The 16,217-nt window shown below is 37.4% G+C and overlaps 1 protein-coding gene across 5 annotated transcripts in view; it reads right to left on the bottom strand.

Annotated features, from left to right (window-relative positions):
• Nucleotides 1-2,048: 2,048 nt before the first annotated feature.
• Nucleotides 2,049-16,217, bottom strand: part of SUGCT (succinyl-CoA:glutarate-CoA transferase) — a 719,436-nt gene continuing 705,267 nt past the window's right edge. For 3 of the 5 annotated variants that reach the window (XM_033088468.1, XM_033088470.1, XM_033088472.1), the window contains one exon: nucleotides 2,049-3,487. In XM_033088468.1, the coding sequence (XP_032944359.1) occupies nucleotides 3,324-3,487 (164 nt within the window). In that variant the 3' untranslated portion in view covers nucleotides 2,049-3,323. The remainder of the gene's footprint in view (nucleotides 3,488-16,217) is intronic. The other 2 variants (XM_033088469.1, XM_033088473.1) reach the window with 2 other exon arrangements.

Genomic DNA, 16,217 nt, shown 5'->3' with positions numbered 1-16,217 from the left:
ATATGAAAAACTAAGTATCATATGAGAGCGGTAATGTACAAAACATTTAAACCTGGTATTGCTATACTAGGATTGTAATAAGAAATAGAATTTATCCTGATGTCTGAAAAAAACGTCTACATCTCAATATAAGAGACTCTGATGTGCTTTTTGTTTTTCCAATTGCTATTTGGGAATGGAAATGCATACTTTTTTCTGAATCTTTTCATCTTCCTTTCAAATAATACTGTACCACAAAATCAAGAGGGAAGAGAAGAGAGCTTGGTAGTCTGGCCTCTTCAGGATCATTGATACTACAGTCAAGGTTAACAACTATTTCGTAGGCCCATCATGTCTCAGGAATCTCACCAATGATGAGGGCTCCCTATAGCAGGCAGCCTTCTAAGACAGAAGCAAATGCAAGAAAGAATATCATAATCTTGGGGATGAGTTTGAAAATGATAATCCCAGGTTCAAGCTATATATGGTGAGGAACGTGCCCTTTTTCCACTTATCTCCTTTGCCAACTGGGAATCAATGGTGAGCAATCTGAGGAGAGGCAGAAGATCTGGACAGTATGTTCAGCCTTGAGCTGGGGTTCTCTCTTAGTGCCTTTAGGGACCTTTATCTGGAGAATGAGTCCTATGGATGAAGGCAGCATTGAGCCACGTGGGAGAGTGACAAGCAAGACTCACATCTATAAAGCTTTTTAAGTAGACAACATGCAATCACAGGACAAAAGAGTCAGTGGTGAAATTTCAAATTCAAGTTACATAGGGGTGGTCTTAAATTTCCTTGAAGAAGTCTGAAAGCAGGGATGATTAAGTCTTCATGCAAAACTCTCCTGGTGGGGCTATCAAGGTTTAGTAGCTGAATGACCCAATCTGAAATAGCCTACGTGAGACTTCCTTTGCTTTTAAAATCGTGATTGTACTTCTACCCCTAGTACATGGATGGAAGACAAACGAATACTGGGGTAGCACACAAAGTGATTAATATTCATTTCTCTTCTTCTAGGAAAACATTCAGCATATCAGACTGCATGTTGGAAATTATCATGCTTGATTAACCAGAAAATTATGGAAGCAAAAAGTTTCAGACAAAATCAAGGGAAGGAAGCCTACTTGCTGTGGACGCACTCTCACTTCCACAACAAGTAACCACTAAGTCTCAAAGACCTTTCTAGGCCAGTCTCAGACACGAACCGGCCAGAAGGCCAGCCTTGACACAAACTGAACTTAAGCATGTGGTGTCTTAGTAGTGTGTTCAGCTTAGGGAATGTGTGAGATAATCGGCCCTGACAATTAAAACATCACATTTGTTTATAAGCATGACATGATCTGGGGCATGTTGCTAGAAATTTTAGCAAGCACCATGTTTCTTTCAGGACTAATTATCTATCTGAACTTGAAACATATTCTGAATTATATCTCTCACTAAATCATGAGAGTAAATGCTTTCTGCTGGATGATGAACAGGTTCAAAGTGCTCCTGGATCACTGTAAGGTGTATAGGTGGAAATCTGGATAGCTACACACATGATTACACTGGAGACAGTCTCCAATGGTGACTCCGATACGTACGAATACTGCACTTGTGATTGATTTCAAGGTTTTAGAGGCATTTTGTGATCCTCTCTGAATGATCCGCATCCTCCTACATATGACTACCCAGATATTTAGGGTCACTGCTCAGTAACCAAGTAATTTGCATTTCAGGATGTCTACTTGGATCAGTACAAAAAATGGTGGATTGCTCTTTCAGGATATGTAGTTTTGCTAATTCTCTGTCATTCAGCCTTTTACCGTTTTCATTACTAGTTTTATATACATGAAAGAATTTTTTTTAGATGTCTGGCCTGAAGTGAATGTCTCTAAATATATATCTATGAAGTGTCCATGGGGGAAAAGTCCGCAGAAGGCATCAATTACCCTTGTATGATGAAATCCAAACTCGTGGAATAACAGCAGGAGTTCTTCAGAATAAGATGTGCACAAAGAACAAACAGGGAGCACAGTAACTGCTTCAAGAATTAGTAGGCATTCTTCTAAAAAGTCCCATGAGGCCTTGTGAGAAGACATCTCCTTTTATTTGGAATCCTTGATTCTAGACACATTTTGGCTTACAGCATGGATAAATGTCTCAAATCATTCCCACAAAAAATAACACAGAAAGGAAACTAGCTGTAAATCACAGTTTGAAAGAACTATCTGTAATTTAACTTTCCATTACCATTTGGTATGGAATGACATGACTTTAAATATGTGTGTGTCTAACAGCCATGGATTGAGATCAATCATATCAGGCCATTGATTGTGAGAGTCATCTGATTCCTTGGTCTCCTGACAGTGGGTGATTGGCAGTCTGACCGACAGTTTATTCTGGAACATATATACAATACAGTTATCATCTTCTGGACAGAAAATGTTTTCTATACTTGAATTAATTGGCCAACACTTAAGTGCTTAAACACAATATTTAATATCAAAGCATGATGCATTCTTCTATAGTGGATACCCATAATACCATGAAAAATTTTAAATTTCATTCTCTATTTTTCATTATTTATACATTATTTAATACCTAGCTAGCCATCTGATACTCATAAAATTTGTTGTATTTGCATTTGGGTCAAAATAAGGTATCAATTAAAGAACCACTGTTCACCCCCTAATGCAGATAAATACCTACACCCCAAAATTCTTTGGTGGAAACTGATTTTCTGATACGTAACATGAAATAGTCAGAGAAATACAGCATAAACCAAAAATTTACTCCCACGGGGGAGAATGGGGCTGTTTTATAATGGCCATCTGCAAAGTCCATGGTTTAAATTAAAGATTAACAAAGGGCTCATGAGCTCAAAATTAAGTGATTCTGTTTAAAATCAATCACTGAGACTGTCATTCTGCTTATTGCTTTGACTTTCTAACAAAGGTCTAAATGAGGACTTTATGTGCAAGTAGAGAACGTCAAGAGATCTGCTCTTTTTCAGACCTGTATGGGCTGGAGAGGAAAAACGTTCAGGCTATTAGTATAATTAGAATGAGAAATGTAATTTTACAGAAAAGAAATCTTTACCAAAAAAATCCCACAAATCCACAATTAATCAATTATCTGGGGCGGCAGCGGTGGAAAGGTAAAGAATGAAAGGTGGGATACATTAGAGAGCACTGGATTCATGGATGCCAGAGCCAAATGCTAAGCAGGAAGTCTGGAGTTTATCTACGTCTTCTTTTCCGTGGCAGGCACCCGAACTGGGGAGAAGTTTCCAGAAAGAGTACTGCCTTTGCCAGCAAAGCGCATTCACATTGTGGTTTTTGAGAAAGAGCTTTTCCCCTTTATCACTCAACTTCATGTTGGGTCACCACTCCAGTGCTGAGCAGCTCACCGATGGCCCTGTCATCGTATCGGAGGACTTCCTTCAGGATGTATGTTGTGTGCTGCCCGAGCAGGGGAGGTGGCCTGGCCTCTGACATCTTGAACTTACTGTATCTCACAGCTGGGCCTGTCAAAAGAGGTGGAACACAGGAAACCTGTTACTGACTAACCCTAGGAGATTAATTACCCACGCAGCCTGGGGGGTTTCCAGTGAATGCCAAGACTGTCACTGCCCGTTACATCCTGGCAGATGCTCCATCGTTTGGAAGAAATGGATTTTCACATGTGGCTTTTCTTGACTCCATGTCATCCAGATGTCCAGTGGCCATCAGGCCTGCCCACCACCCTGAAGGGGCCTGCGTGTACATGCCTGGTATGTGCCCAGCCTGTTCAGAAGCTGCCAGTCCTGTCACAGGGACTCTTGAGGGGCAGGGTGATCAACTGAGTGGGCTCTCTGGGTTCAAGAGAACAATGACCACAGATACATAGTGTCTTCCTGAAGCTGGACTCTGAGCCCAGGTGAGGACAACCCAAAATTTTACTATTCAGTGTCTACTTGATAGTTCCAAGATTGAATTCAACAACCGTGGATCAACTAAATACCAGCCAAACCCTGGCTGAAGACTTTTGGTGGTAGAAGTTACATGTGGAGGCCCCATTGTGGGGACAGAGCCAGGAGTGCAGTTTCCAGGCTCTCTGCCTCACGTGGAAAGGTGCTCACTCGGGTAGTAAATGGCCATCAACTGTGATTGGATGGCCATCAGCTGTGGCTAGTTGGCCGTCAGCTGTAACCAGTGAGCCAATAATATAATTGTCGTGGCTACGCTAGCAGAAAATGGGGGCTAGCAAGAAGATGGTGGCTGAGCTAGCAAGCGGCAGAGTGTGGATTGCAGATTTCAGAGAAGTGGATTGCTAGCAAGTGAGATTGTTTGGCAGAGACAAGTGGATGGTGGGTTGCGGATAGTGTGGCTCCTGCCTCCTGTGTCTCCACCCCAGCTGCCAGCGAGAATGTAGTGGTATGACTCCCCTATCTATGGCTCCGTGGGTGTTCCTTTTTGGCCTCACCATGTCCTGCGTTCTTATGTGGGGAGCGGGAGCTGAGACCCCGCATGACACCCTGCGTGACACCCATTGTCAGGGAGAACTAAGTTTGGATGTTATTAGCTGCTACAGTTTCTAGCAGCCATCTTGGAAACCGATGTAACTTCTCTGAGCCTTATGTCCCACAGCTGTAAACTGGGTATGATGTTTTCTACACACACCTGATGGGAGGATTTAACTGAGATAATGGTTAGAAAGCATTCAGCAAGTATTCCTTAACCCACAGAACCCTCTGGTTTCTCTATGACAAAAGCTGCCACCGCATCTCTCTTGAAGCTCAGGGTGCGAAGGGAAAGGGATATGCAGTGCCAGCTACTTGCTGACTACTGAGCACTCCAAGCAATGCTTTCAACAAGTGTTGGAAATAGATTTTATTGTTCCCATTCTTCACACAAGGCCACTAAAGTCCGCAAAGCTAAGGTTTACTCAGGTGACATGGCTAATAATTAATAGCACAAGGATGCAAATCCATGTCCTTTTGAACTGTCTCCTGTTGAAGCAGACAACTGTAGCAGCCTCTTTCACTCCCCACTCTTTCATGGAGAAGCTGGACTGACATTGGGGGGCACATTTTACCTTTGCTGCCTCATTCAGTAAATAGTATTAATGTTGGCTTTCCTTTATATCTCATTTGATTAGCCTTCAGGAAAACAAGTTAGGTAGTCACATGAAGACTCCAAAACTGTGCATTTCTATCTCATAACAATTTTTCAAGCCTCCTCTTGATTTGGGAAGCTCATAGGAAGAACAAATGAAACCAAAACATGTGTGGGTGACAAATGTCTGTCAGGAAAGCGGCAAATGTGCTTCAAGCTCTTTGGAGAATCCCATTCAAAAAAGGTACTGACAGTGCTAGAGGACCCAGGCCTCCTAAAAGCATCAGGCCACACCTCTGCCTAACACATTGCCCCCACTGCAGGTAAATGGCAAATTTCAACTGATTGCCAAAGTTTTCCTTCTCTGAGGCTCCTTTTTTTCTCGCACTTCCTTTTGAGACCCAGTGTGTGACTTTTTCATGGGTTGGTCACTTTTCAGTAAAGGAGCACACATTGCTGCTGTTCTGAGAAAGCTGGTGGTTTGATGTTTTAGGGATGCAGCCCTTACTCCTTGTTCTCTCAAACTTGGTTCTATTTTAACCCACAATAGTTTCCCTTTAAAACTTGCCTTTCAAAAGGACTCCACAGAGAGAATACCTGTCTGAAGTTAGTGTTATGTGACTTTTTCCTAAATTAATGACCTGAAATGAGACTTCCAACTCATAAGCAGTCACTTGAATATACAGTTCCTACCACTATTGCTGCTGCTGCTGTTGATAGTATAGCAGCTACCATTTCCTAAGAACTTCTGCTGTGTCAGCCACTGTGCCAAAGGCTGAGCATACATTATCTCATATAATCCTCACAACAGTCCTGTGTGAGTACTGGAGGTGAAAGGGTTAACATTAGAGTTCAGGTTAGGAAAGGAGAATAACTTGCCCAACATCACACAGCTAGGAAGTGACAGAGTCGGTATCCAAGTAACGGTCTGTTGGGTTCAAGGACTTAGATGTTAAAATAAATAACTTCTAGAAGTGAAATTCACATAACATAAAATTAACCATTTTAAACTGAACAATTCAGTGGCATTTAGCACATTCACAATTCTGTACAACAACCACCTCTATCTATTTCAAAACTTTTCCATCATTCCATAGTAAAACCCTCTACCCATAAGATGGTTTCTCTTAACTCTCCACTCTCTCCAACCTACTTTTTGTTTCTATGGATTTACCTGTTCTATATATGCCATATAATGGAATCATACAATAGATGACCTTCTGTGTCTGTCTTCTCTCACTCAGAATAATGTTTTTGAGATCCATTCATATTATAGCATATATAAGTACTAAGAACCTGGACTTTTAACCTCCAGGCAATGATGGTACGAGAAAACTCTTCAGGTTCAGACATATGAAAGCGAAGTTCAACTTATGTCGCTCCCACTGTCTACCATACTTTCCTGATAGCTTCCAGAGTTACACTGAAGACAGTGTTACCAGATTAAGGGTATTTAACCTTTTGCATAAAAAAAATCTTAAATAATTTAGGTTGCTAGGATGGTATTACTTGGTAAATTTTTACAGTTGCTTGGATAAGGACATATGTGTATGCAATAAAGCAAATAAAGTAGCGTCCAAATCCCAGAGAAAGCTAAGCTCTCATGAGCTAATTGAAATTTCCTGTTCTTGCATCCCTGTACAATAATCCAGTGTACCAGGGACATCCCTCCCAGTCCAAGCTTTGCACAAAGAAAAAAGGAGAAAAGGGTTCTGAAAATACATTTGGTTCAAGGAGTAAGAAATTTTTGACAAAATTATTTACATTGGACATCCAGAAAGAATAAACAATCTGATCTTCCATTTAAAAAGATGAGCAGATAAGTTATATATTCTTAAATTCATTTTTGGCAAGGTGATATCTATGTTCATGTATGCTTTCAAACATTTGTAAGCTGTGGGATATTGAGAATTTTTAAATTCTATGAGCCTCAGTCTACACAGTTCTAAAATGAGATTAAAAATTCCTTTCGAGAGTTGTTTTGAGCATTTTAGTAATATAATATGGGTAATATTTAATATCAGTAATAATCAAGAAAATGCATATGAACATAACAAGATACAATTTTGTTTATGAAATTAGAAAATCTTGTGGATATTTCTTGTTTTTAAAAGGTTGGTGACTGGTAGGAGTGCAAATTCGTGCAATCCTTCCGGAGGGAAATTTGTCAACTAAATGTAAGAGTTTACACACTTGGATGGAGAAATTTTGCTTTAAAAATGCTTTTCTATGGATATAATAAAAAATGTGAAATGTTGAATAAATTTTATAGGCAAGAATCTATACAAATCTCTAAATGTACTTAATACTCTTAACAGCTCTATCCTTCCCACATGGATTTCTACCCTATAGCCTGTGACGGTTCTTGGTGTGGGATTCTGTACCTTCCTTTTACATTTCCATCTGCTCATTGCGTCCAAAGGTAACCTTTGTTAGAACTAGGTATTTAGTTCTTCACTTTCATTTATTTCCCCCTTAAGCCTATCTCCATCCTCTTCCTTCCAGATTAAAAAGTCAAATAGTTATAATATTGAAAAAAAATAGGAAAATATGCCCCAAACTTGGGTACTGGTTAAATACATTGCAGTGCATACACTGATGGCAAACTGTACAATAATTTCAAGTTTTACTTGTGGAGGGAGGGAATTTGAACACAAATATTACCTTCACTCTCTCCTGAAATACCACTGAAATGAAAGCATAGAAGTTCAACAAACAACTAATACTTCATGTGAGTGAAGAGAATGGGAAGGAGCATTACTAGTTATTTCAACAATTTTAAGAATGTCATGGATGGGATCACAGTCATGGTTTCAAAGAGGTAGAGAGCATTGAAGCCCAGAATATTCTACCAGGAGACTGAGATGAAGTAGATGTCAATTGGTCCATTTCACTCCTCAAAAGCCTCTGATTTTGAAACCATTAATTTTGAGAGAGATCTTAGAACAGAAGTAGGACTGAAAGCAGAAAGATTGAATCTCTCAATATGGACTAATCTCACTAGTTTGTTTTAGAAACTAGAAGAAAGTAAAGCTTGCTTTCAAATTTCTAAACAAAAATGATGCAAAACCTAGAATTCTATATCTAGTCAAATGATTAATCAAAAAGGAATGCATTTTCAAACACACAAAGATTAAGTAAGTTTACTGAGAAATTTTCTTTATGTTGACTCCAGTAAAACATGGGTGTGAATAATAGAAGAAAATTTTGGTACACAGTGAGAACCAACCAAGGAATGAGGGAAGGAAGGCCCTAGGACAACAACAACTCAGACCTGGAGAGTCAATAAGGTGTAGATGGGAGTGGACCGAGACCTTCAGAAAGGGAGTTTAAGAAGGCAAAAAGAGCCTAAATTGTACAACTAGTATAACTGAAATGTAGGAAACATATATTCATGAGATAAAATTACATTAATAATTAGAAACTCTAGGAAAACAAAATTTGCATTAAGAAAATCAAAACTCAAATATGAAGCAAATTACAATGTGGCAAGATTTAAGTAATTGATGGACTATAAACAAAGAAAATCCACTTGACCTTGATACCAAGAACATGCGAGTAGCACCTATTACCTGTGCATCCTCTAAAACAGCACTAAGCTTTGTGCATTAAATTGTCTGTTTAGTTGTCTACCCCCTATGGGGACAGAAAAAATGCTAGTTGTGTTTGCTGATGGATCTTTAATACCTTTCACAGTCCCACAAAATAAAGACAATGGCAAGTATCCTTTCTTTAACACCTGTAATGACTGTAGACTGTGTTTTATTGCATTATCTCAAGAGACTTTATCAAATAGAGACCGTTACAATGTTCATTTTACAGATCAGAACTCTGAGGCCCTTCAAAGGGTTGGTTAGTTTATCTAAGGTTCCCCAGCTAAGTAAGTGATAGAATCAGGAGAAGCTCTCCTATCCGTCAGACTCCATGGTCCATGCTCTGTCATTCAGTGCAAATTTGTTGACCTCATGATTGCTAACAATTAAAGATATTCGAATAAATACTGCTTAAGTCATTTTAATTAATTAATTATCCACTAACTTATTCTATATGTAATTTTTGAGTATCTATCCCTGTCTAGGCAGTGCGATCTATCAGCAAACAAAACACACTGCATCCTATTCTCATGGAATTTATACTCTGATTTGGGAGATAGACAATGAACAAATAAGGAAACAAATACATAGGTAGTTAAAATTTGATAGAAATTATAAAATTGTTTTAAAAACTTAGCTGAAAAGAGGAGAATCATAATTAACGGTGAAAAACTGAAGCCCTTTGCTTTACGTTGAGGAACACGACAGGGCTGTCCCCTATCACCTCTGTCTTTCAACATAGTATTGGAAGTCCTCACCAGAGCAATCAGGCAAGACAAAGAAATAAAAGGCATCCAAATTGGGAATAAAGAAGTTAAATGTCACTCTTTGCAGATGACATGATACTATATATAGAAAACCCTAAAGATTCCACTAAAAAGCTATTAGAAACAATAAACAAATACAATAAAGTTGCCGGCTACAAAATCAACATACAAAAATCCATTGCATTCCTATATACTAACAATGAAATCTCAGAAAAAGAAATAAAAAAAAAAGAAAAAACAATTCCTTTTGCAATTGCAACAAAAAGAATAAAATACCTAGGAATATGTGAAAGACATATAGGCTGAAAACTATAAGACATTTTAAAAAGAAATTGAAGAAAACACAAAGAAATGGAAAGACATTCCATGCTCATGGATTGGAAAAATCAACATAGTTAAAATGGCCATAATACCCAAAGCAATATACAGATTTAATGCAATCCCCATCAAAATCCCAAGAATTTTTTAAACAAATAGAACAAAAAATCATCAGATTTGTTTGGAACCACAAAAGACCCCGAATAGCCAAAGCAATCTTAAGAAAAAAGAACAATGCTGGAGTGTGTTACATTGTTCTTTTTCTCTGGAGTCAGGGTGTCACACTCCCTGACTTTAGCTTGTACTACAGGACAACAATAATCAAAACAGTATGGTTTGATTATTGGCAGAAAAACAGACACATAGACCAGTGGCATAGAATTGAGAACTCAGAAATAAAACCACATAAATACGGACAGATAATTTTTGACAAAGAAGCAAAATACATACAATGGAGAAAGACAGCCTCTTCAAAAAATGGTGCTGGCAAAATTGGAAAGCCACGTGCAAAAGAATGAAACTGCACTGCTATCTGTCACCATGTACAAAATCAATTCAAAATGGATCAAAGACCTAAGCATAAGACCTGAAACAATAAACTGCATAGAAGAAAACATAGGTACTAAACTTATGGACCTTGGGTTCAAACAACATTTTATGAATTTGACTCCAAAGGCAAGGGAAGTAAAAGCAAAAATAAATGAATGGGCCTGTATCAAACTTAAAAGCTTCTGCACAGCAAAAGAAACCATCGACAAAATAAAGAGGCAACCAACTGAATGGGAGAAGATTTTTGCAAACAGTGCCTCCAATAAGGGGCTAATATCCAAAATATACAAGGATCTCATGAAACTCAACAACAAAAAAAAAACAAACAACCCAATTGAAAAATGGGCGGAGGACCTCTAAGAGACATTTCTCCAAAGAGGACATACAAATGGCAAATAGACATATGAAAAAATGCTCAACATCACTTATCATCAGAGAAATGCAAATAAAAACCACAATGAGATATCACCTCACCCCAGTCAGAATGGCTATCATCAACAAGACAAATAGTAACAAGTATTGGAGAGGCTGTGGAGAAAAAGGAACCCTCATACACTGTTGGTGGGAATGCAGACTGGTGCAGCCATTATGGAAGGCAGTGTGGACGTTCCTCAAAAAATTACAAATAGAATTACCATATGACCCAGTAATCTCTCTCCTGGGTACCTACCCAAAAAATCTGAAAACATTTATACATAAAGACACGTGTGCTCCAATGTTCATTGCAGCTTTGTTTACAGTGGCCAAGACATGGAAACAACCAAAATGTCCTTCGATAGATGAATGGATAAAGACGTTGTGGTGTATATACACAATGGAATACTGTTCGGCGGTAAGAAAAGATGATATAGGAACATTTGTGACAACATGGATGGATCTTGAGAGTATAAATGCTATGCGAAATAAGTCAGACAGAAAAATGAGAGAACCATATGATTTCACTGATGTGTGGTATATAAGCCAAAAACAACAAAAGAACAAGACAAACAAATGAGAAACAAAAACTCATAGACACAGACAATAGTTTAGTGGTTACCAGAGGGTAAGGGGGGAGGAGGCTGGTAGATGAAGGTAAGGGGGATGAAATATATGGTGATGGAAGGAGAACTGACTCTGGGTGGTGAACACACAATGGGATTTATAGATGATGTAATACAGAATTGTACACCTGAAATCTATGTAATTTTACTAACAATTTTCACCCCAATAAAAAAAAAAGAAGAAAAAAAAAGAGGAGAATATTGTAGGCACTGTGAGAAGGGGCCGTTGTGATAGTAAAGGACTATTGTAAGTGGGATGTGTAATAAGGCCAAACGGATTAGATGGTCTTTAAGCTGAGCCTGAAACTGAGCTATCAATACACTGGTGGAGGAAAGAAGATTTCTGGCAGTGTGAATAGGCTTGTTGTTCAAGGAACTGAAAAAAGATCAAGTGTGGATAGAACATATTTTGGTAGGAGAAGTTTCTAGATGAAGTTGGAGGGAGAGGCAGAGAAGAGAATGCACAGAATTTTAGATGCGACAGTAGTGAAGTTGGGTCTTATTCTGAGTTCAGTGGGAAACTACTGGAGCTTTAAGAGCAGAGACAAGATTTAGAATACTCGTGTTGCTAGGCAGAGGATACTTTGGGATGAGTTTGAAGGCTGTTGTGCGTAGATCAGAAGAGAGGATGGTGGCCTGGCCTAGGCAGGTCCCTTTAGAGTTTGGGAAAAGTGGACATATTTGAGGGCTATTCTGGCAATAGAATGAGAGGGCTCACTGATGGATTACACAGACCAGGGCAGTTGAGGAAGGAAAGAGAAGGATCAAAAAGAGAATCCTGTGTTTCTACATTGAACAACTGGTGGGGCCATTTACCCACATGGATAAGATTGAATAAATTGCATGGCCAAGTTTGGATGGAAGCAGTAATCAAATTTTTGTATGTATATGCTGTATGAGGTGCCTATGAGATATCCCTGCAGAGATGTCAGTGGGATTTTACCTATGCATGTCTGGAATTCAGGGAAGAGTTTTGGCCAGGACATGTAAATTTAAGTCATTTAGCATCTAAATGTCCTTATCCCAAAACAATATATTTCCATCACAATTATATTTATTCCAACATCCCTGATGCTGAGGGTTTTTTTAGAATCACAATTTAATTTTTTTAAATTATACCTAACATTCAATATTATTTTATATTAGTTTCAGATGTACAGCATAGTCGTTAGACATTTATGTAATTTATCAAGTGATTCCCCTTGATAAGTCTAACACCACCTGGCACTATACATAGTTATAATATTATAAACTATATTCCCTATACTGTACTTTACATCTCCACGACTATTTTGTAACTAACAATTTGTATTTCCTACTCTCTTCACCTTTTCACTCAGTCCCCCCGCACCCCCCCCCCGACCTGCCAAGCATCAGTTTGTTCTCTCTATGTATGAGTCTGTTTCTGTTTTGTTTGTTCATTTATAAAGTTCTTTAGATTTCACATACTGTATAAGTAAAATCATATGGTATGTCTTTCTCTGTCTGACTTATTTCCTTCCCGCCCCCCGACTTATTTCACTTAGCATAATACCCTCTAGGTCTATCCATGTTGTCGCAAATATAAGATTTCATTCTTCTTTATGGCTGAGTAATATTCTATTGCATGTATGTAACATTTTTTCTTTATCCAATAGTCAATTGATGGACACTTCAGTTGATTCCATTACTTGGCTATTGTAAATAACACTGCAGTGAAAATAGGGATACATTTTTCTTTTCAATTAGTGTTTTGGATTTCTTCAGATAAACACTCAGAAGTGGAATTACTGGATCATAAGGTAGTTCTAGTTTCAATTTTTTGAGGAACCTCCATACTGTTTTCCACAGTGGCTGCACCAATTTGCAATCCCACCAACAAGGAAAGTGGACATCCTTGTCTTGTTCCTGACCTTAAGGGAAGTGTTTTTAGGTTGTTTTTAGGTGCACGAGGGTTCCCTTTTCTTCATATTCTCATCAACACTTGTTTGTTGATTTATTGATGATAGCCATTCTAACAGGAGTGAGGTGGCATCTCATTGCAGTTTTAATTTGCATTTCTCTGATGATTAGTGACGTTGAGTACCTTTTCATAAGTCTACTGGCCACCTGTATGTCCTCTTTGGAGAAATGTCAATTCAGTTCCTCTGCACATTTTTTAATGGGATTGTATGGTTTTTGTATATTAAAGTTATATGAATGCTTTATAATTTTTTTATATTAACCCCTTATTAGATGTATCATTGACAAATATCTTCTCCTAATTAGTAGGTTGTCTTTTCATTTTGTTGATGTTTTCCTCCCCTGTGCAAATACTTTTTAATTTGACGTAGTCACATTTGTTTATTTTTTCCTTTTTTTTTTTGTTTCCTTCGCCCAAGGAGATATATCAACAAAATTATTACTAAGAGTAATGTCAGAAAGTTTACTGCCTATGTTTCTTTCTAGAAGTTTTATGGTTTAGGGTCTTATATTTAAGTCTTTAATCCATTTTGAGTTTATTCTTGTAGATGGTGTGAAAAAGTTAACCCAATTTCATTCTTTTTGCATGTTCCTGCCCAGTTTTCCCAATAATTTATTCAAGAGTCTGTCTTTAATCCATTGTATATTCTGTCTCCTTTGTCATAGATTAATTGACTATATATGCATAGATTTATTTCTGGGCTCTCCATTCTGTTCCATTGATCTATGTGTCTGTTTTTTATGTCAATACCATGCTGTTTTGATTACTATATCCTTATAGCATATTTTCATATATGGTAGCACGATACCTCCAATTTTCTTCTTGTTTATCAAAATTGCTGTGGCTCTTTGGGGTCTTTTATGGTTCCCTATAAATTTAGGGTTATTTGTTCTAGATCTGTGAAAAATGCCATTGGTATTTTGAGAGGGATTGCATTGAATCTATAAATTGCTTTAGGTAGTATGGACATTTTAACAATGTTGATTCTTCCTATCCATGAGCACTATATAGCCTTTTATTTATTTGTATCTTCCTTAATTTCTTTATTCGATGTCTTAGAGTTTTCTGAGTACATGTCTTCTACCTCCTTGGTTAAATTTCTTCCTAGGTATTTTATTTTTCTTGGTGCAATTGTAAATGGGATTGTTTTCTTAATTTCTCTTTCTGATAGTTCATTATTGGTATATACAAATGCAACCAATTTCTAAACATTAATTTTGCATTCTGCTACTTTACTGAATTTATTTATCAGTTCTAATAGTTTTTTTGATGGAATCTTTAGGGTTCTCTATGTGTAGCATCATGTCATCTGTAAATAATGATAGTTTTACTTCCTCCTTTCCAATTTGGATACCTTTTATTTGTTTTTCTTGTCTGATTACTGTGGCTAGGACTTCCAATACTATGTTGAGTAAAAGGGATGAAAGTGGACATCCTTGTCTTGTTCCTGACCTTAAGGGAAGTGTTTTTGGGTTGTCACTATTGAGTATGATGTTAACTGTGTATTTGTCATATATGGCCTTTATTATGTTGAGGTGTTTCCTCTAATCCCACTTTGCTGAGAGCATATATATAAAATGGATGTTGAATTTTTTCAAATGCTTTTTCTGCATCTATTGATATGATCATATGATTTTTATTTTTCATTTTGTTTATGTAGTGTGTCATATTAATTGTTATGTGGCTATTGAAACAAACTTGTGATTTGTGGGATATGCCTGTCTCTGACGTTTGCTAAAATATATTCTGAAAATACAGGTAAGATGCAATAAGACACCTATGAATAAGTCCCATGAATAAGTCCCATGCATAAGTCCCATGAATAAGTCCCATTTGGTCATGGGGTATAATCTTTTTAACATATTGCTGAATTCACCTTGCTAATATTTTGTTGAGGATTTTTGCATCTGTGTTCATCAGGGATATTGGCCATAATTTTCTTGTAGTGCCTTTGTCTGGTTTTGGAATCAAGATAATGCTGGCTTCACAAAATGAAGTTGGGAGCCTTCCCTCCTCTTGAATTTTTGGAAATAGTTTAAAAGGATAGGTGTTAATTCTTCTTTGAATGTTTGGTAAAATCTGGCCCAGGACTTTTGTTTGTTAGGAGTTTTTTGACTACTTATTCAATTCTGTTAGTCGTAATCAATCTGTTCAGATTTTCTATTTCTTCTTGATTCAGCTTTCGAAGCTTGTGCTTTTCTAGAAATGTATCCATTTCTTCTAGAATGTCCATTTTGTTGGCATATAATTGTTCATAGTATGTGCTTATATCCTTTGAATTGCTGTGGTGTCAATTTTTACTTCCCCTCTTTCATTTCTGATTTTATTTATTTGAGTCCTCTCTCTTTTGTTCTTGATGAATCTGGTTAAAGATTTATCAATTTTGATTGTCTTTTCAAAGAACCAGCTCTTGGTCTCATTGGTCTTTTATATAATTTTTTAGACTCTATTTCATCTATTTCCACTCTGATCTTTATTATTTCCTTCCTTCTACTCACTTTGGACTTTATTTGTTCTTCTTTCTCTAGTTCCTCTAAGTGTAAGGCTACATTGTTTATTTGAGATTTTTCTTTTTTCTTGATGCCTGGATTGCTACGAATTTCTCTCTCAGATTCCTTTCTCTGTGTCCCATAAATTTTTGGTCATTGTGTTTTCATTTTTTTATGTCTCAAGATATATTTTGATTTCTTTCTTGATCGCATTGTTAACCAATTCATTGTTTAGTAGCATGTCATTTAGCCTCCATGTGTTTGTGTGTTGTTCAGTTTCTTTTCTTTTAATTGATTTCTAGTTTCATACAATTGTGGCCAGAGAAGATGCTTGGTATGATTTCAATCTTCTTAAATGTATGGGGATTTGTTTTGTGGCCTAACATGTGGTCTATGCTGGAAAATGTTCTGCGGGTGATTGAAAATAATGCATATTCTCCTACTTTGGGGTAAAATGCTCTG

Source organism: Rhinolophus ferrumequinum, chromosome 20, assembly GCF_004115265.2.
Source record: "Rhinolophus ferrumequinum isolate MPI-CBG mRhiFer1 chromosome 20, mRhiFer1_v1.p, whole genome shotgun sequence".
Lineage (NCBI taxonomy): Eukaryota > Metazoa > Chordata > Mammalia > Chiroptera > Rhinolophidae > Rhinolophus > Rhinolophus ferrumequinum.
Note: the sequence above shows the minus strand (reverse complement) of the source record. Positions and strands in the feature narration are given on the sequence as shown.